Source organism: Bactrocera oleae, chromosome 5 (assembly GCF_042242935.1).
Source record: "Bactrocera oleae isolate idBacOlea1 chromosome 5, idBacOlea1, whole genome shotgun sequence".
NCBI classification, from domain to species: domain Eukaryota; kingdom Metazoa; phylum Arthropoda; class Insecta; order Diptera; family Tephritidae; genus Bactrocera; species Bactrocera oleae.
The window spans coordinates 68,854,097-68,876,297 of record NC_091539.1 but is presented as its reverse complement, the minus strand read 5'-3'; the positions used below and the strand labels follow the sequence as shown (position 1 = coordinate 68,876,297).

Sequence of the window (22,201 nt, the reverse complement as noted above, 5' to 3'; positions counted from 1 at the left end):
ACATATTTGGGCATAATGCTACTTCCTGTAAAAAGAGTTTTAATCGCATTCTGCAAGCATTTGAGATGCGAGGAAAAACTTTTTATAACTGTTGATTGGTATGAGTAGAGCGCTTCAGTCTTATTTTAGATATGCTAACTTTATCCATTCATCATAAAGCTAGCTAGAGTTACTAGTGGAAAAATTACTTTTTGTGTGCGAAGAAATGATGTTTCCCAGTTTATTGATTTTTCAAATTTATGTCAACACTTCTCAAAAATATCTTCGATAAATGTTTTGGAAAATATGTTGAGCCTAATGCCCATAAATTTAATTATATAAAAAAAATATAGTTGGCTTCTGTAAAAAAGAAAAGAAATCAACTTAAGCTGTTTTAAACAGTTAAAAGCAAGCATGAAGCTACAAGGTTACGAAGCGCTACGAAGTAAACGAATCGAACTGTCAAACTTTCGTACTAATTTTATGATGTCACGAATTAATTTAATTTTCTGTCAAATTCACTCCAAAAAAGTAACGGGATGAAATTGCCGTAATCAACACTATTTCTGATACGAGATAAATTAGTGAAATCGGACCAGTTTTCACTAAGGAGGCGTTCGCTATATAATATGCTATATATTATTTCTCTTAGAGTATTACTCTCACATTGTTGGATCTCATGGCCACAATAAAAAATATTTGCTTGCTTTAAGATTTTTTTTGAAACTTCGAAACTCTGAAACCTCTCAAAGAAAGCCTTGTATGGCTCACCTTCTCTTAAAAAAAAAATCCCTAGAATATCAAGTTTATACTCAAGTTTGGAACTCACTTCAACTCATTAGTAGGACTGCTGTTTCTTACGTTCTTCAAAGCCTTTTAAACAATCTAATGGAAATATTTCACTCACCCACCGCTCTCTCTTTTCAGGTATTATATATTTACGATCTCATCTAAACAAATATCTATCGGTCGACACGTTCGGCAATGTACTCTGCGAGAGCGATGAACGCGATGCTGGCAGCCGCTTCCAGATAAGCATCAGCGAGGATGGCACCGGACGATGGGCGTTGAAGAATGAATCGCGTGGCTACTTCCTTGGCGGCACACCCGACAAACTCGTTTGCACCGCCAAAACGCCCAGCTCCAGCGAGTTCTGGACCGTGCATCTGGCCGCCAGGCCACAAGTGAATTTGCGCTCAATCGGTCGCAAACGGTTCGCGCATCTGTCCGAATCACAAGACGAGATACACGTCGATGCGAATATTCCATGGGGCGAGGATACGCTCTTCACATTGGAGTTCCGCGCTGAGGAGGGCGGACGTTATGCTTTGCATACATGCAACAACAAGTAAGCGCTGCGCTCTGCTACAATTACAACAAATACAATGACTCTACTACTTTTCTTGTTAGGTATTTAAATGCTAACGGCAAACTGCAGACTGTTTGCAATGAGGATTGTCTCTTCAGCGCTGAATATCATGGCGGACATTTGGCGTTGCGTGACAAGTGAGTTTGATTGATGCAATGCAAGTGATCGATGACAATTAATTAACTTGAATTTATTTCCGCTCCTCTTTTGTCTCAGGCAAAGCCAGTATCTATCGCCAATTGGCTCGAAAGCTGTGCTGAAATCACGTTCCTCCACGGTGACACGTGATGAGCTCTTCTCATTAGAGGACTCCTTGCCACAAGCCTCATTCATAGCCGAGTTGAATTCGCGTTATGTGTCGGTGAAGCAGGGCGTCGATGTGACCGCCAATCAGGATGAGGTGGGTGAGAACGAAACATTCCAGCTGGAGTTTGACTGGTCCGCCCATCGCTGGGCGTTGCGCACCACACAGGACCGCTACTGGTGTCTGTCCGCTGGCGGCGGCATACAAGCCACCGGCAATCGTCGCTGTGCCGATGCGCTCTTCGAACTGGTCTGGCATGGTGACGGCTCGTTGTCTTTCCGCGCGAATAATGGCAAGTTTTTGGCCACCAAACGTTCGGGACATTTATTCGCCACATCCGAGAGCATTGAGGAGATCACGAAATTCTACTTCTATTTGATAAATAGGTAACAACAGTTAGTGATAAAATTTCTGTATCATATTTTGTTAAAAAATAATGTTCTCTGCAGACCCATACTTGTACTTAAATGTGAGCAGGGCTTTGTCGGCTACCGCACGCCCGGCAATCTCAAGTTGGAATGCAACAAGGCCACCTACGAGACGATTTTGGTGGAGCGCGCCCAGAAGGGACTGGTGCACTTGAAGGCACACAGCGGCAAATACTGGCGCATAGACGGTGAAGGCATCTCGGTGGATGCGGATGCGCCCGCCGATGGCTTCTACTTGGAGCTGCGCGAGCCGACCAGAATCTGCATAAGGTACACACACTTTCATATAAAATAAACTCTTGCTTATATGCTTCACATTCACTGCTTGCAGATCGCAAACTGGCAAATATTTGGGCGCCACGAAAAATGGCGCATTCAAGCTGCTCGACGATGGCACCGACTCAGCCACACAGTGGGAATTCTAAGCGACTTCAAGGCGCTTAAATGAGCAGGGCGATTGCTTAATTGATAATACACTTTGTATGCAATTCAGAAGCATGCATGCACTCGAAAATGGGAGAACGAAAAGTGAAGCAAACAATGAAAAATAGTTTGTCAATAAGGATCGTGGAAAAACTAGCGTTCACACACACACACACATAAACATACATATGCATACATTTAAGTAAAAGTGAGTCAAAAAATTTAAAAAAAAATCAACTAAAAAAGAAACGAGAAAACAAACGCAAACAAGTTAAATAATAATGAATTAAAATATTTAAATAAATCGCATGCAATTTTTACTGAAATATCATGAGATTGTGGCGAAACGAAGCAAACAATACAATTCAATTGGAAATTTTACAAGGCAAATAAATACATCAATAATTAATGTAGTAATTAAAGTAATTTGTATGAAAACAAAATGGTAATAATGCCCTTTTAATGAAAACGCTTTTACATACATACTTACAAACATATATACATACATAGAGCATGCATACATATTCACAGCATAATATTTTTATACCATAACAGAAGTGGAAAATATTGCATATAAAACTAAAATCTATAAAAGTTAATATAAAATTAAAACTAAAACAAAAATAAAAACAACAAAACAAATTGTCAACAAAAACAGGAAACGCACAATTTTTTACATACTTTTATACAGCAACAAAAATTCTAGCTTTTGTACCGTGCAAACAAAAAAACAACAACAAAATAGTTATATATAAAATTTACACTGTCACGTGTAGGCAAGTAAGCGGCAAATTGACAAGAATTTTTAGTTTTGAAGAGGATTTGAGTATATATATATGTATATGCGCGCCCTAAATTTTGATTCGGTAAAATTTTTCGAAATCAAAGTGACTTCGAAATCGACTGATTTTGATACTCTGAAACTAATTTTCGAATCTAAAAAAAAAAATTTAATATTTTTATCTCGCAAATCGAATTGTAGTCCATAAAGTAATAGGTAGGAAGTGGTGAGCTTAACAGAAGGCGGTTCCGAAAAAATTATCAAATCGAAATGTATAATATACCAATATATCCGTGGCAAACAGTAAAAGTAGCTTAAAGCGACTTAAAATTTCGGCGTTTCGGCGTGTCGATTATGTGAGCATGCGCTAAAAAATGCACAGTGTCTCATTGGAAAACAAAATCAAACAACCAACATAAACTGATTTAACTAACATACATATGTATAACCACAGATATATACTTTAATACTCAATTATTTAACCTTTTTTATTTAAGTCACTTGTCGAAAACTTTGCGCTGCACTTGTCTAGCGCTGCAGTGTGCCGAGTAATAAAAATGCCAATTTTGTGAGTCCTTCCGTTGCAAATCCTTTTTAAAAAGTTTAAAAAAAATATATTAAAAATTTACCTATATAAATAATAAGTAAAAAAAAAAATTATATAAAATCACTAAAATTGAGAGTTTGGCATTGGAATTTGTAAAATTATTTAAGTATTTTATATAAAAGAAATCTATAAGTCGCAATTTTATTAACAATGCGTGAATATTTTAAATGCTTTTTTAGCAATTTTAATCAGAAACTCCTCCAATATATGTATGCGTATATATTCCTATTAAAAAGCATTACAATCTACATTTTATATATCGATTATATATAAGTAAGTTATATGCGAAATTCATGCAAGCATAAGTGAGGTTATGCATACGTGTACGTATGTGTGAAAGCGCAGCACAGCAGGCTGGCAATAAAAGTGAATAAATAGAAATAAAAATTAAATAAAAATAAAATAAAATGCGCGTAAAAAAAGAACGTAATGCTGGCAACAAAATTGTATTATAATTTAAAAAATATATAAACGCTAACACCGCAAATACGTTCCATATGATTTGAGAGGAGAATTTGCAATATATTATTTGTTACTTGTGTCTGTTTCGTTTATACACGATTTTCTTTTTAGAATTGTCATAACATTTTTTTTAATATTAAATTACCGCTCAGCGCAGTTATGCCAAGTTATACACATATATATGTACCATATTTTGAAAATCTTCAAAAACATTTCATTTCATGCGCACTCTTATATTATTATTATTGCTTTTTATTTATACAAATTCCAACGAATTTATAAATATTACTTTATAATATTTGTGTAATTATATACCAGCATAAATAAATACCCACATCTACATATGTGCTCGTGTATTTGTAGCCTTTTGATTTTAATACACAGCATCATTTCCTAATAGTTTGTAATTTCACTGCGTTGTTCATGTCACTCAATTAGGTTTTAATCTACACATACATACATACATACATACATATATATAAATTTATATAATAATAAATATCTCTACTATGATTTCTATTTAAATGTCTTTACGAACACATTTTGCGTTCAATTTGTTCCAAGCACCACTTGTATTTGCACAAAATGCTGTGGCAAAGTGCATACAATTAAAATCTATCAAAATAAATATGTATTTATAATTAGAAATCAGAAACAAAAGTGGTTATTTACATAACAAGTAAATAAGAATTAATGAAAGAGCATTATGTGAAACTAAACGCGATATCAATATCAATAAAGGACACTTATTATATCATGTATTCATACTCTAAAAATTGCATTTATTTATTCGATAATTTATATAATTGACTTAAGGGGGTGTTTGCAGTTATATACATACATACCTATATATACCTTTTGGAATATTTAATTTGTAGAAAGGAATGGTTGTTCTTATAAAATTGTAAGCTATACCTAAAACATGCTTTTGTCATGTGTAAATTTAAGTGGCAGATCTGGTGTGAAATTAAAAAATAAAATTATTATTTTTCATATTTCGATAGGTTACATCTTTAAAAGCAATATACTAAAATTTTTAAATAATATTTCAAATTTTGTAGAGCTATAGGCGTCTAAATGTGATAAGGTTTTCTTTAACCAAATTTTTCCGATTTGCTTGGGTGATTACTCGGAGACAAATGATCCGAACGCTATTTTTCGACAAGTTCTATATATAGCTTTCCATTTTGGCAGACCAAATACGACCAATATTTGGGTAAAATTTAACATTTTTAAAAACGCCATTTTGTTAATTTATGTTTACAACGTGCATAGATGATGTATCTTCTAATAAGATTTTTTTATATTCCATATTTATAAATATAACCCATCCATATGATATAAGCCAAGCTCACTCACCTAGCACTCATTTACCTAAAGTTCGAACTCGTCGAAACAGCCCGTTTCCAGGACCTACCGTTAAGTGACTTGGAAGAGTTTTTTTGCGCTTTCTCCCAACGCAGGGTGTAGGTATTCGCTACTACAATAATAACAAAGCAACTATATAAAGTCTCTATAGATGGGAGCTTAATTCTGCTACAATATCCAGTCAGTAATTTTTAAAGAGCTTTTCTCATCTTTTGAGGTTCCTATTATGGCATGTGTTGTGAAAAATTTTAAATGGTTTATTCTTCAAATTGGACTACGTTGATCCATTTTTGAACCCAGACATCAATAAAAGTTTACAAAAAGTATAGTAAAATATTATATTTCATAACAAATAAATGCATAAGTCAAATGAAAAAAGTGGATTGGATAAAATTTATTTTATTTTTTGAGAACCCCAATAACTGTGTTCTCACCACAGCCGCGCTTAATGACGTGGGGTATTTTCTTGGGCACCATTCTGAAAGTCAAAATAAGAAAATATTTATATTAACAACTTCTAAGCTATTCAAACTATAATTACGTAATGCAATCGATGATAGGGCACACAGAGACGCAAAGGGTGCAACCAGTGCAATCATCGCCGATTAGTGGAATATGTGTCTTGGCATCGAATTCTATAGCCTGGTAGCCAGAGTCATTGCATGTGAGATAGCATTTACCACAATTTACGCATAGGTCCTGGAAATGAAGCAAAATAATAGATAACATTTGAAGGAATGTGAGAGCTCGGTTTCATAATCATTACAGGGTTAATAAGCGCCACTTTCTGCTGTTTGGTGTCCAGCTCTTTAAAAGTGCCAATGCGACTAAGCGCTTTGCCGATCACATCGTTTACATACAACGCGGGTTTCGGTTTACCACCGCTAGACTTCTTTTTGTCAGCTGTCATACCTTTATCCTTTGAGAGCGGACCCTTCTCTTTGCGTTCTTTAAAAAGTTTTTCTTCTCGCTGTTGCTTATATGGACCGAAGAAGCCTAACGTCTGTATAAATATAATAATTTCATTGAGGTTAAAAATAAAAGTGCTACCTGACCTTATCTTTGTTGCCTTCGGCTGAAAGACGCACGACGGGTTTACCCTTCTGATGTATGGGAGTCGGCGCTGATTGACCGTCCCATAACTCTGGATTTTTAGGCGGCGGATTTGCTTTTAGATATAACAAAGTTTGTAAACTACTCTTAAAATCCTGTACTACAGTGTAATCCTGATTCTGAACGGCCGAACATACTTGGAGTGCTGAGGCGCCAGCATGAAGAAACTGTAATGCTGCATCACCAGAATCCACACCGCCACAACCAAGTATAGCTAGACCTGGTACTTTATTACCGATTGCCGAGATCGCTCTCAACGCTATCGGACGTGTTGCATTACCCGACATACCGCCATATGTGGTGCGTTTCGCATTGCCCACAGCCGGCCATGCAGTGCCGTCGGCTTTTAGAAGCATCAACGTCTGTACAGTATTAATAACGGTTACGCCAGCAGCTCCACCACGCTTTACAGCAGCTGCGATATCTACTATTTCGGTGATGTTTGGCGTTAATTTGACAAACACTGGTACACTAACTGATTCACTGACCCATTTCGAAACTTTTTGAACCAGTTCTGGTACTTGACCAATAGCCAAACCCATTCCAGACTCACCCATGCCATGTGGACAAGATAGATTTAGCTCAATAGCGTCGGCACCGCACTTCTCTGCCTTTGACGCCATATCCTTCCAGTCTTCTTCGTTAGCAGGGCACATTATACTGGCGATTACAACTTGATCGGGAAAATCTTTTTTAAGCTCAGCTATAGTCTTGTACCAATAATCGGCACGTTTCTCCGATATCAATTCGATATTAAGGAAAGCGCCCTGATTCGGTCCGTAGTTGTAACCTGATGTCGTACCACGTACTATACGTGGTGAGACATTGGTCACCATATCTTTGTCAAGACAAAATGTTTTCACAACAACAAACCCCCAACCTTGTTCGAAAGCGCGACGACACATAGCAGCCGTTGTTGTAGGCGGCGCGGAAGACAAGCCGAAAGGATTCGGAAACCTGAGTGCGCGCATCTCTTTCTTACAAGTTTTACGATCTAAATACTCGTAACAAACATCAACCGACAAGTCTACTTTATCGATTTCAGTATAGAAAAGCGGTAAATCGGCTGGGGTGTTAAGTGGTAGACCCTCTAGTTGGCAATGAATACTCCAAGCAGCGACTTTACCATCGTTCACTGACTCTACAGTAGTCTTGGCAATACCGCCTAAGTCGCCACCACAAAACACTTGTGGTACGCTGGTTTGCAGAGTTTTTGGCTCAACTTTTGGTAGATTCTTTTTGTCGAGTTTCACTGGTTTCATGGCATCAATTACTTCTTTCTCATTGAGCCCGGAGCCAAACGCGGATATAACAAAATCGGCCGGCAAATATGTTTTCTGATCCTTGTCCTCTCTAATAGTTCCATCCAAGTCCATATCGGTGCGTATGAATTCAACAGAAACAATCTGCGAAATAATTTGCTCAAAACAAAAGCTTTCAACGATATTGAGTGGCAGTATTACACACCTTATTTTCCTCCAAAATCACCTTGCTGGCCTTCGAGTACGGCACCAACTCACACCATTCCTCACATGCCAACTGAACCTCTTCGGGTAAAGCTGGTATAAGCGCAGTGCTATGCAAAAACACGACAAGCACACGATCCGCGCCACAACGCCATGCGGCAGACGCACAATCAAAGGCAGTGTCTCCAGCGCCCAACACAATCACGTTACCTGACAATTTGGGGAGTTTGCTATTCTTGCTAATACCATGTTTGGAGCCGCCTGCAACGCAGGGTAGAAAAGTTTTCGATGTATAAAATCCCATGGATTCATCTAAGCCACAGAAAACTGGATCAATGTTTGGCTCGGGCAAACCTATGCCCAAGAAAACTGCATGATTGCCTCCTTTAAGTAAACCCTTACACATCATATATGCAAAATTAGTATAAAACAGGGTTAGCTACCACTGCTTACTTACATCAACCGTTAAGTCCTTGGTGGACAAACAACGATTCAACTCAAACTTCACACCTAAGTCCTTAACCAGTTTAATTTCGAAATTGACAGCGTCGACGGGTAAACGAAATTGTGGTATCTCCGCCGCGCTTAATCCACCAAGAAAAGCATTTTTCTCATAGATCGTTACATCTTTATAACCTAAACGTCCCAAGTAAGTAGCGCACGATAGCGAAGCCGGCCCACCGCCTATTAAAGCAATCTTCTTGTTGGGATCTTTCAACTTTTTCGCATTGGGCGGCACTATTTGAGGCACACCCATCTCCTTGAAGCGTTCCGTGGCGAAATGCTGTAAGCCGCTAATATTGATGGGACCCTCTTCGGTAGCTTGCAAATTGCAGCCACCAACACAGAGATCGGTGGTGGAGCACACCATGCCGCAAGTAAGACCCAGAGGATTGTCGGAGAATATTATCTTGGCAGCGCCATAATAATTCTTATTGGCAATGCTCGTGATGAAACATTTTATATCGATTTGAGTCGGGCACGACTTCTGACATGGCGCGTCGGCGCATTTGAGACAACGCGCCGCCTCTTTGAGCGCACCACGTTCCGAGAGTGTTGTGTGCTTGATGTCTTCAAAGTTATTGAGCAGCATCGATTGGCCCTATAGCGCAAACGTAAAACGAAAACAAATTATATGTGTTGGTAATAAGCTGAAGAGAACTTTATACGCCATTTACCGTTGGGTTGCGCTCACTGTTGCGTTTCCAGTGTTTTTTCGCAGTCTTGGTCTCGACTGTTGGAACCACACAGCATTTGCATTTACAACTGGCATGCTGAGCAAGTTTTTTCTAAAACAAAATATCACGTTTAGTCTTAGCTAGTTTGTTATATGAAATCATTTTACTGTAGTTTCGGGCGGATCCTTCGAGAGTATTCCCTCCGGGCATTTAGTTTTGGATTTGGACCTGGAAAAACAAAAATATCAACATCGTTGTGTTCATCTTCCATCGAATACTACATTTACGTTAGACAAATCTGTGTGTGAAAATTCGCAATTGGGAAACCAGCAGGATAGAGCACGCGCAAGGGTGTCGTTCAAAGTCGCCGTGGAACTCGTTGCGAGATCAGTAATGACGCGCGTAAATGTGCTGAATTTGTAAACATTTAAAAAAATATACGAGCGTTTTGTTGATAAAATATAGAAAATGCTTTTTGTAAAAGTGAAAAATATAAAAAGTTTTTCGGAATATATTTTCAAAATTCTCTGTCTTGTACAGCTTTCATACCCACTCGACATTATTTACAAGCATGTGAATTTTGTGTAAGTATATTTTCGATATAGTTTTGAATTCGATTTTTAATATAATATAATTTTGAGGGAACTGTAACTTATGGAGCTCTTTTTTATAGTTTTGAGTCAGTTTAATGAGCCCCATTTCACTTTCGTTAATTCGTCGATATTGTTAATTTTATCACGTGGTTGTTAGTAATTTAAGGTTTAAGCGCGCATTTTAAAATAAAAAAAAAACTCCTAAGCTTCCCATATGAAATTGTTTTTTTCGCAATTCAGCATACATAAGTATATTGGGTTTCCTAAGGCGTGCCATACTAAGCCCTTTTTTTTGAGTATCAAAGCGAAATTTCTCACAGATATTTTTTTGCAAAATCCTTTACAATTTATGGCGGGTACATCGAACTGAACACCGCTATCTAAATCAGATATTGAAGCGATGCCAATTGGTTTCTCAAAGCAGTGACATCAATATTTGATCCATCTATACGAAAGTGGTCATTAAATTAGCGTGTAGAGAGCAACAATTCAATCTATGATATATTGGATAGGATATATTTTTCTTACTATACTGATTCCGTTCCGACAAATTAGCCGCTTCTTGGTGAGAAAATGTTATTTGCTAAATTTAAGATCGATATCTTAAAAATTGAGAGACTAGTTCGCGTATATACACACAGACGCACGTTCATGGCTAAATCAACGCAGCTCATCATGCTGATTATTTATGTATATATTTTATAAGATCTCCGAAGTATACTTCTGGGTGTTACAAACTTCGTGGCAAACTTAATATGCCCTGTTCAGGGTATAAAAATCGAACTCGGATTTGTATACGGCCAAATACAGTAAAACCGGCAGTATTCTTCAAAATTAATTGCTTACTATATGTAACAAAACTTTGTGAAAATGTTAGGGTATTTATTTTTAAAACTTTGCATGGTACATCTTCAAAAATTATGCTATGATTACATTACATTGTTTATAATTACTGACTGGTAATTATAACTTATCTAGCGTTTTCACTAACAACAATTATGGCAATAAAGTTATGATTAAAATATCGACTCGGAAAATTATTGCATTGGACTAAGCGCATGCGCAAACACCGGTGTATTTTCACCCCAACCGCGCTTAATGATGTGCGGAATCTTCTTTGGTACCATGCTGTAAGAAATGAAATCAGTAATTATTTTTCTACTTAAGCATACTTATATCGGGATACTTACGTAATACAGTCGATGATTGGACAGACGGAGACGCAAAGTGTGCAACCCGTGCAGTCGTCAGTGACATGTGGTATATGTGTATCAGCATCGAATTGTATAGCCTGGTAGCCGGAATCATTGCAAGTCATATAGCACTTTCCACAATTTATGCACATATCCTGAAGGAGATAGATAAACAAAGAAACATGAAAAAATAAAAATAAGTTTTAGTGACTTTTGTGCGCATGCGCAAACCTACATCGTCGATAAGGGCCACTTTCTGTTGTCTGTTGTCCAGCTTTTTGTAGGCTCCAATACGTTCTAATGCGCCTCCTATGACATCATTTATTCTGTAAGCTGGCTTCGGTGCATCGTTCGCAGGTGCCACAGCAGTTTCGGACTTGACATTCCACAAAGGACCATGTTTGACGCGCTCCTCATAAAGCTTTTCCTCGCGTTCTTTTTTGTACGGACCAAAGAAGCCCAAAGTCTAAGCATATGAATAAAGTTAGAAAGTATGAAGACTAAAACAATCCAGATTTCACCCACCTTATTATCATCCCCAGTTAAGTGCAATACCGACTTGCCTTTCTGATGCTTGGGCGTTGGTGGTGATTGTCCATCCCACAATTGACCACAGTTTGGTGGTGGATTAGCTCTTAAATACAGCAAAGTCTTTAAGCTGGTCGCATAATCTTCGATTAGCGTAAAATCCTGATTTTGTACAGCAGAACAAACCTGCAACACCGAGGCACCGGCCTGTAGGAATTGTAGTGCTACCTCTCCTGAGTCCACACCACCAATACCGAGTATGGGAAAACCAGGCAATTTATTGGCAATTGAGGAGATCGCCTTCAACGCCATTGGACGTGTCGCATTACCAGAAACACCACCGTAAGTGGTACGCTTCTCCGTGCCAATTGCTGGCCATGCCGTTGCATCGGCTTTCAGGCTCATCAATCCCTGCACTGTGTTGATGGCTGAAACACCTGCGGCGCCTCCACGATGCGCTGCAGCCGCGATATCCACAATATCCGTGATGTTAGGTGTCAATTTAATGAAGACGGGTATTTTGACAGTTCCACTGACCCATCTAGAAATGTTCTCCACCAAATCGGGTATTTGACCGCACGCTAAACCCATACCGGACTCACCCATACCATGTGGGCAGGATAGATTCAACTCAAGCGCATCAGAACCACATTCCTCGGCCTTGGTGGCCATTTCTTTCCAATCCTCCTCGATGGCGGCACACATTATGCTCGCAATAACAACCTGATTGGGAAAGTCTCTCTTCAATTCACGTATCGAACGATACCAGTATTCGGCGCGTTTCTCCGAAATCAACTCAATATTAAGGAAAGCACCTTGCTGTGGACCATAGTTATAGCCCGATGTAGTGCCACGCACGATACGTGGCGATACATTGGTGACCAAGTCTTTATCGAGACCGAATGTTTTGGTAACCACAAAACCCCAACCTTGTTCGAACGCACGCCGACACATCGCAGCGCTGGTTGTGGGTGGTGCTGACGCCAAACCGAATGGATTCGGAAACTTGAGCGTATGTTTTTCCTTTTTACCAGTTTCTTTATCGGTGCGTTCGTAAACTAAATCAACGGATAGATCTACATTATCGATTTCGGTATAGAAAAGTGGCAGCTCTGCAGGCGTATCTAATGGCAGTCCCTGTAATTGGCAGTGAATACTCCATGCGGCGATTTTTCCATCATTCACCGATTCAACAGTTGTATTTGCTTGCCCACCTAAATCACCACCACAGAAAACTTGCGGCACGCTGGTCTGCATAGTTTTAGGATTGACTTTGGGTAGGTTCCAGTGATCCAATTCGATTGGTTTGAGGGCGTCAATAATTTCTCGGTCATTCAAACCAGAACCAAATGCTGATATAATGTAGTCGGCCTTCAGTGTGGTAGGCTGCTCCTTGTCCACAATAAGTTTGCCGTTATCATCGATTTCAGAGCGGTAGAACTCCATAGCACGAATCTACAGAAAATAATAATAAATATTAGATGCTTGTTTTCGGAAATGTCCGACCAAATACCTTATTATCCTTCACCACCACCTTGCTAGGCGCTAAGAATGGTAGAAATTCACACCATTCTTCACGCGCCAACTCCACCTCTTCGGGCACAGCACGCATACCAGTGGTGCCACGACGGAAGATGACAAATACGCGTTTAGCACCGCAGCGCCAAGCGGAAGTGGCGCAATCGAAAGCAGTATCACCAGCACCCAAAACGATAACATTACCCCATAACTGAGGTAAGGCTTGGTTCGCCTTACAAGCACATAAGCCAGGTTTTGAACCCGCTGATACGCTCGGCAAGAAGTTCTTCGACGTATAGAAGCCCATAGACTCGTCCAAGCCAACAAAAACTGGATCCACATTTGGTTCAGGTAATCCTATACCCAGAAACAGCGCATCATATTCTGCCGAAAGCAAGCCCTGCAAACAAGATTTTTATTCGACATATAGCATTTAACGAGATTTTTGCTAAACTTACAGTGACTGTCAAATCGTTGGTGGACAGACTGCGATTCAACTCAAACTTCACACCTAAATCCTTAACCAAACGAATTTCAAAATTCACCACATCGACGGGCAAGCGATACTGTGGGATCTCAGATGAACTTAAACCACCTAAATAGGCGCGTTTCTCGTAAATCGTAATGTCCTTATAACCCAAACGCGCCAAGAATGTGGCACAGGAAAGCGAAGCGGGACCACCGCCCAACAAAGCAATTTTCTTATTAGGTTGTGGCAGTGGTTTCACATTTGGTGGCACTATTTGTCGTACACCCATCTCTTTGAATATTTCGGTGGCAAACTGCTGTAAGCCACCAATATTGATTGGTCCCTCCTCCGATGCTTGCAAATTGCAACCACCAACGCATAGATCGCTGGTTGGGCACACCATGCCACAGGTCAAGCCCAATGGATTGTCCGAGAAAATGGCTTTGGCAGCGCCATAGTAATTCTTGTTGGCAATACTGGTGATGAAGCTCTTGATATCCAGTTGAGTGGGGCATGATTTCTGACAAGGCGCATCGGCGCACTTCAAACAACGCGCCGCCTCCTTCAAAGCGCCTCTCTCAGAGAGTGTAGTGTGCTTGACATCTTCGAAGTTATTGAGCAGCTTCGAGCAGCCCTGTTAATTAATTAATTGTAACGCTATTTTCGTATAGGAAATGGATTTTATCCAAATTCTACTCACGGTTGAATTGCGGTCATTGTTGCGCTTCCAGTGCTTCTTGTTGATCTTCGTTTCGGCAGTTGGCACGGCGGAGCACATAGATTTGACACGAGGATTCAAGGCCATCAGGCTCTAAAGGGTTTGTAGGAAGTAGAAAAATATATTTTTATTTAAAAAAAGCCGAATTTAAATAGTACTCGCCTCGATATCGGGTATCTCTTTACTGAGTAAAGCCGGTGGTGCCATGATTAAAAACTGTCAAAAAAAAAAACAACGAAATATTTTATTCTTAATTGAGATCGTCATATAACAATACTAATAGGTATATTAAATGGGTCGATCCTCCCATCTAAATTACGCAAGATGAACCCGGAATAGTAGCATAAAGCAAATATGTAGCCCAACTATTTGTCCACCCCTGGTACCCCCTGTTTGTTAGCGAACGAAGCTCGGTGGTATAACCTCATCATCTGCAGCTGCACGATGCGATTTCAAAATTAAGCCAATTACTTGGCTGCAGAACTGGAGGCGGCAGTCAATAACTCAACATCAAGATTTGATGGGTTAGATAGCTGATAACCTGTCAATTTTAAACCGACCTTATCTAAGAAACCCCAATTGGCTCTTTGCTCCCCGCGGAGCCGAAGTACCTATACAATATTAAATATATATATATATATTGATCTGCTTTATTTCATCCATCACCATAATTTTTATCACATTTTCATTATTATAATTTCATAATTATAATAAAAATAAGTGTCAGACAAAGTTTTATAGTTTTAGTTATATTTATGAAAAAAAACATCGCCAATAATAATAAACTGCTTCTTCCCAATTAACATATACTGATTTGTGTATAATAGATTTTTAATTTTTTTTCTGGAATAAAAAAAAGATACCAAAAACATTTCTTATAATGGTCAATAACAGCTTATTGCCGAATCTTTATAAAAAGTTAGAGCCAAATAAATATATACGACGACAAACATATTCCATTCGAAATTAAAAAAAAAAAGTTGCTTCTGGTAAACTGCGAGCAGATAGAGGGCCATCCATATAAGCAATTTAGGCAATTGGTTAAGACAATTTTATGGCAGCATTTTGGCTAACTTTCTTCACATATTTTATTTATTTGTTTATTTATTTTATTTTTTTTGATAAAATATAAATAAATTTACAAAATTACTTTGTTTATTTCATTTGTATATAATATACAAAATTCATTTCATATTTTCGCATTCGAATACAAATTATAAACATCAACGCGAGTATTGTTAATTTTTTTTTAATAGTAGCATCCAGTGGTTATTGTTGATTGCGAGTATCACATATTTGTGTATTTATGTACATTCGAATCAGAAACAGCGCCAGTTCACTTGAGAAAACAGAAAATACAGTTCAATTATGAGGGGGAAGAGGAGCTACGCGATGCTAAGCAAAATTTTAGAATTAATTTTTATTGTGCCATTATTGATACTGCAGTGTCTGCAATCGATGAAAGAGGCGACCAGTTGAAACAAGTTACTAAATCTTTTGGATTTTTATTTGATATTGATCAGCTGCAAACATTTACATACACAGCCATTTTGAACACTGTAAATATTAGAAACGTCATTAACACGCGTTGGATTGACGGCGATAAGTGGACTCAACGAAGTACAAGCTATTGGCAGAAAAAATGCCCATAAAAGTGCACCACTGGACTTTGAAATTATATTTGTACCAACGAATTAATAGATATCGTTCTAAATTTAATTACGGCAATGTATGAAGAAAGACTGACAGACTTGGCAGCATTATCAATTGAGAATGAAGTGGCAGAAATTTTTAAAACAGTTGTGTATGATTTTTTCAAATCAAAGGCACGAAAATATTTATATAACACTGGTAAACATTGCTTTTTTCACACGACCTTTGTGATGATTTTTGTTTATGTTAGTATACCCTCATTAACAATATATAATAATTTGGTTTCAGTCACGTCCAGTTTTTTTGTGACATACTAAATATTCATTTCTGACTATTTTTGACCACCTGTGCGGAATCAAGATAAATCCCGGTTCCACATAAATGTTATGTAACGTATGTGAAACTGCTATTGGGTTGGACTAAACAAGATTCGAACCATACCAAAGGATTATGTATGTGATTGTTATTTTTGTTTGACTCAAACAAAAGGCAGTACAACCAAGTCTAAACACACTATCTAGTATCCAAACTTGCCTTCGGCCAACAGTCACATACATTCCCACAAGAGATATTCCCTAAACTCAGCAAGGCAAAAGTTAAAGAGGAAGTATTTATAGGCAAACTAAAAAAAAAAAACTGAATGCTCAGGAAACACTCGCCTGGAAATGTTTTGTGGAAGTTGTATAAAATATTCTAGGAAGCCATAAATCGGAAAATTATAAAGAATTAATAAATTAATTTATAATGTCATACAAAGCTTTGGGGTGTAATATATACTTTAAAATACATATGCTAAACTCTCATCTGGGTTTTTCTTCGGCAAGTTTGGGTGCTGTAAGTGACAAATGAAGCGAGAGGTTCCATCAGAACATTGCCTTAAGGGGCGTACTTGGTGTGAAATTTTGAAAAAATTGTTTTTTTTTTCATATGTATTTCGATAGTTTATACCTTTAAAAATAGCATACTACAATTTCAAATCGAAAATTGTTTTTGAGTTACAGCAATTTAAGAGGTAGCCGTTCAGTTCATTCCGGTGGAGGTCTAGTTTTAAACGCATTTTTCTCCCCAACAACATTTATCGAATTTGCTGCAGCGATAACTCGAAGAAAAATGATCCGATCATCTTGAAACTTTTTTTCTGTAAAATTCAACTTTTTTTTTAAAAACTTCAACTCTTTTTTTTAAACGCCGCCATTTTGTCAATTTTTGATTTTTTTTGGTCGTAAGTCTTTGTACGGAGAATATCTTCTAGTTTAACGGGAATCACTGCAGCAGAGGCGAGCCGTTTTTTTTGGCGCCATCGGAGATCTCGTATAACTCAAAAATATTTAATTTTTTTTTTATTTTATATTCTTATTTTTAATTCCGAAAAATTTATTTGACATAAGTTTTCATGTGACAAAAAGAAGAAACAATTTTGTTAACCAGTTTAATAAACTTTTTTTAATGTACTACTAATTATAATATTTTTTTAATAACTAACATATTATATCTTAAACCTTTGGAATATGAGTGTTTTTATTAAAAAGACCTGAACAATTTTCAAAAGTTATAAATTTTGTTGCTAAAACAAAATATTCTTTGAAGGAGCGCAGAATTTGGCATTTGCTTATGCTAGGGCGGTGAATTGTCTCGGGCCGCCCCTGAGTAGATATGTATGATGAATGCAGGTTAAAGCTAGACTAAACGATATATAATATTAGATAAAGAAACAAGCTCTCAATATAGGCATAGACTTTATTGCACAGTATAAAAATAATTTACATAGTGAAAAAGTTAGTACGCCTATTTTTCCGGCAGTACTAGCTAGCGAAATAGAGTCGTTTCCAGATACACACCCACAGACTTATATATATATTTTTAAATATGGGTACTATTCGGCATATGGCCACATAAAATCGCCGCAGCGGCGTTAATTTTGTAGATCAGGCTTTATTGGCAAATTTTTAACTACCATTTGTGTGTTGCAGAGAGATAATGAACACACGAAACCTTGCCGGCAACAGATATCATAGTGCATTGAAATACCAATTTCGCTTTTTTATTGCTGATAATGATTAGTGATAAGGAGTATGCAAATAATAATCTATTTACTATTTTATATTTTGTAAAATGTTTACATATGTATTATAAATATATCCGATTTTCTGACTAAAATGGAACTAGTCAATTTAATAGTTAAAGTTAAAACTTTTGCAAAGTTGATTCACAAAGAGAATATACATAAATCGGCAAATCAATATATATATACTTGTATTTGGTCTCTGAGGATATTAATTGTACTAGACAGTCATGTGTCTGCTCTGAACTAGTACTAAGCTAGTATATTTCTGAACGAAGTCTGACAGTTGACATCTCGCAAGCTATTATAATAAAAATTCCAGCTGCTTGTACAGAGAGATTACAATCGTAGATAAAGCAAATTAATATATGTTGTGATTAAAAAGTATACATTTACATAGTATATGTATTGAAGTATGTATTTGAGGTAAGATTGTGCTGAACTTTTTTTACGCAATAAAAATGTAATTAGGACACAGTAATAAATTAATTAACGCAATTAGTTTCCTAAATTAAATTAAAACTCCATAAAAATATACGATTTTGAAAAAAGAGATAAGTTATTATCTATAAAAATGTTCACTCGGTTTGAAAAAGTAAATCCGGTATCATATTTCATTTCCATAAATTGCATATTGTAGCAGAATCAAAATACTCGCTATCTCATTTTGCTGGCAGCGTTCAAAGTTTAAACAATTATTTCTTATATTATATAATCACAAAACATTATTGAAATAGATTATTCTTATTACTACTATTTAATTGTTTTTGTTTTAACTTTAAGTTCAATGAATTTCCAGCCAAATATATATCTAGTAGTGCATAAGGGAAAAAATTAAAATAAATTTAACCTATTAATTAAATTAATAACAATTTAAAGTGCGTCACATAAATTTTTTTGTCATCTTTTATTAACACAAATTAAGCATCATTGATTATATACTGGAGCCGCACAACACATACCTTTCGTAAATAAACATATAACTATACTATGTATGTACGCACGAATTTATGAGTACTTGTAAGAAACTAGAACAAACATTTGCGATGCGCGCCGATGCTACCCAGCAGACTCAGATCTAATAGCTTAAGTATCAATGTACATATCTACAAATATATATATGTATATACTATATGTATGTATTGTATATTTGTTGCTTATTATACATATATTTCTTTGCTGGAGATTTTGCTGCCAATTGATGCATCTATATGTTTATATATGTACAATATTTTATGTATACACACAACGTACCAACAACAACAACACAACGATGTACCCACAAAAATGTATTTCAAGTTCAAAAATTTAATTTATGCACTTAATTTTCTTTCTTCCGAACACTACGAGTGCTGTGCGTGCAAAGCGATTTAAACACGAAAATAGAACTTGTCACTGCAAGCGTCTAAGTTCAACTGATCGTTGAGAATGCTAGCGTCTAGTTTAACAAGCCAAATAGCTAGTTGTTATCAACATAAATTGTTTAAACAAAATATACATACATACACACATACAAGTAAGTGGTGATAAATAAAAACATATTAAAAAAATACAACGGTCGGCAGTCAGCTGAGCGATTTGGTGTTGCCAGATAAGTTTTTTGTTTTCTGAAAACCAAGTATTTTTAAAATTGAAGAATTTGCGACAACCGAAGTCTAAAGCGTCAGTCGTCACTCTCCAAAGGTGTTCATTTTATAATATATTGAAAATTGAATTTACATTTAAGAAGGGGAAGATTATGCTGGACAAATTTTCCTAGCAGTCGATGTGTGCTGTTTCCCTAAGAAAGTCTCCCTTCTTTGCAGGCAATAACAATAAAATGTTGGATCACTTAAACGTCTGTACTTTGTGGAATTCGAAATCGAATCTTTCGAATTTTCATATACAAAAAAGAAAGATGATTCAAAAAATCCAGAAACTTGCTATCGGGCAATGTGGGTGTTATTTTAGTGAAATTGAAAGTGCGTGTTCTTCTGATAGTGTACAGTGGCAGACTTTGTGCCTAAAATGTATAAAACATGTTGGTTTTATACCGTATATAATATATTATATAATCGGCCAATATGAAAGATATCTTAGCAAAATCAGCTGAAAGTATAATATTAGATATGCTATAGTTTTATGCCGAAAGTATGTGAAATTAGTCTGCGAACTACTCCAACTCACATATATTATGCTACATATAATAATGTTTGATATTCTAAGAAACCTTATGCCAAATATGTTGTGTAAGTGTGTGAGTTATTTATTTATACATTTCTTGTAAATATACTCTCCACTACACCTGAGTAATGCTTAAGTATAATGCAACAAGCCCAGACTTTGCTTTGCCCCCAATATACCTTGTATAGTGATATCCAACTTTCCAGCGTGCTTGGCCTAAACTCATATCTCTAATATAACGAATTCCGATCTGTTATATTACTAAATTTGATTGTAATCCATTCACGATTTCGTCGAATAATGAAAATTGAATCAGAGAACGTATAACTTAATGTGACTCTCGCGCCTCGATGTGATGTGATTTGAAAGTCACGAGGTGACCTCACGGATAGATGACTGCCAGCTGGCTCTATATAAGTAAAGCAGTTACTGTGTCTCGTCAGCGCTTAGGTAATTCTCATGCCTCGATATAATGTGATTTAAAAGTCACGAGGTGACCTCACGGGAAGCTGGTTCTATATAAATAAAGCAAGCACCATGCCTGGCCAGTGCTTAACTGACTTTCGTGTCTCAATGTGATGTGATTTGGAAGTCACGAGTTGCACCCAAGAAAAGGTGGCTGTCAGCTGGCTCTGTATAAATAAAGCAGTCACCGTGCCTGGTCAGTGACCTCCATGTGATGTAATTTGAAAGTCGCGAATTGACCTTACGGGCAGCTAGCTGGCTGGCTGGCTGGCTGTCCAGGTCTTAGGTGACTCTCTCTCGAGTCAGGTCGCAAGGTGACCTCACTCAATTTGAAACTTACTAACGTGCTTAGTTGTTCACAAACATTTGTCTTTCCTTAACTTTCAGTTCGCTTAAATTGTTGATAAAAACAAGAAAAAACGTTAACTTCGGGGACCGTAGCTATAATACCATCCACAGATACAAAGGTTCCTTACAAAAACTTGATTTCGTTCGTTCAGTTTGTATAGTAGCAACGTATGTTGCCTTTTACATTTCGGCAATAACCACTTGGCGACCCTAGTGTAGCAACCTAGCAACTCACAACATTATCGTGAAGGTCGTCCAAAATCAGTTTTTGTTCCGGAAACAAAACTGATACTGCAAGATCGTCATGTGACCTATCGTGAGATTGAGATACCTAGTATGGGCGTTAGCCGGACCAGCACACATTCAATATTACATGAACATTTGACTGTAAAAAATTTTTGTTCATGTTGGATCTTACATAATTTGTCAATCGCTCTAAGAAAGGCTTGTGTCGATTTATATATATTTTATAAGGTCTCCGACGTGTCATTCTGGGTACTACAAACCACGTGACAAACTTAATATACCCTGCTCAGATTAGAAATATTACAACATAATAATTATTCTTTTGAGAAAATAAACGCCAATAGCTGTCTATTTTTTTCATTAAGAATAGTTTAAACGAACAAATAATAAAACAAAATAATAATAATAAGAAATTAAGCGTAAAATAAGGTTGTTTACTTGGCTAAAGGTAAACAACTGTTGTGGACTAGGATAAATGTAAACAAAAGGGGCATTAACCTTATAAAAACCATAAAGGGGTCGTTGACCTCCGCGAAATTTAAACAAATAGGTCATTGACCTTATTATGTAAACAAAGAGTTCATTGACGGCATAAAATGTAAACAAAAGGGTAATTGAACCCAACTGTAAACAAAGGTTATGGACTTGGCTAAATGTAAACAATGGTTGTGGGCTTCGCTAAATGTAAACAAAGGGGTCATTGATAATGTCGATAAGTTTTACTACACCTGAAAGTATTTCCCCTGCTTTGATCCTTGCGAATTCTA

General features: G+C 37.0%; 3 protein-coding genes across 4 annotated transcripts in view; 1 reads left to right on the top strand and 2 right to left on the bottom strand.

Moving 5' to 3' along the window:
* sn (fascin domain-containing protein singed) overlaps positions 1-5,129 on the top strand; it is a 43,775-nt gene extending 38,646 nt beyond the window's left edge. For both annotated transcript variants that reach the window (XM_036365575.2, XM_036365576.2), the window contains 5 exons: positions 907-1,327; positions 1,390-1,485; positions 1,565-2,038; positions 2,102-2,350; positions 2,412-5,129. In XM_036365575.2, coding sequence (XP_036221468.1) covers positions 907-1,327; positions 1,390-1,485; positions 1,565-2,038; positions 2,102-2,350; positions 2,412-2,505 — 1,334 coding nt within the window. In that variant the 3' untranslated portion in view covers positions 2,506-5,129. The remainder of the gene's footprint in view (positions 1-906; positions 1,328-1,389; positions 1,486-1,564; positions 2,039-2,101; positions 2,351-2,411) is intronic.
* A 916-nt stretch (positions 5,130-6,045) lies between these two features.
* On the bottom strand, positions 6,046-10,009 carry LOC106615762 (dihydropyrimidine dehydrogenase [NADP(+)]). The gene is made up of 9 exons (XM_014232094.3): positions 9,766-10,009; positions 9,646-9,706; positions 9,479-9,589; positions 8,758-9,402; positions 8,302-8,697; positions 6,777-8,240; positions 6,488-6,724; positions 6,263-6,420; positions 6,046-6,199 (listed from the first exon to the last, which is right to left on the bottom strand). The coding sequence occupies exons 4-9, from the start codon at positions 9,391-9,393 to the stop codon at positions 6,121-6,123; spliced, it is 2,970 nt and encodes a 989-aa protein (XP_014087569.2). The 5' UTR covers positions 9,394-9,402; positions 9,479-9,589; positions 9,646-9,706; positions 9,766-10,009; the 3' UTR covers positions 6,046-6,120.
* Positions 10,010-10,932: 923 nt separating this feature from the next.
* su(r) (dihydropyrimidine dehydrogenase su(r)) lies at positions 10,933-19,635 on the bottom strand. Its single transcript, XM_014232176.3, has 9 exons — positions 19,467-19,635; positions 14,660-14,713; positions 14,480-14,590; positions 13,769-14,413; positions 13,306-13,710; positions 11,790-13,247; positions 11,500-11,730; positions 11,262-11,419; positions 10,933-11,199 (listed from the first exon to the last, which is right to left on the bottom strand). Exons 2-9 carry the CDS (start codon positions 14,702-14,704, stop codon positions 11,109-11,111), a joined length of 3,144 nt encoding a protein of 1,047 aa, XP_014087651.2. The 5' UTR covers positions 14,705-14,713; positions 19,467-19,635; the 3' UTR covers positions 10,933-11,108.
* Between the last annotated feature and the right edge of the window lie 2,566 nt (positions 19,636-22,201).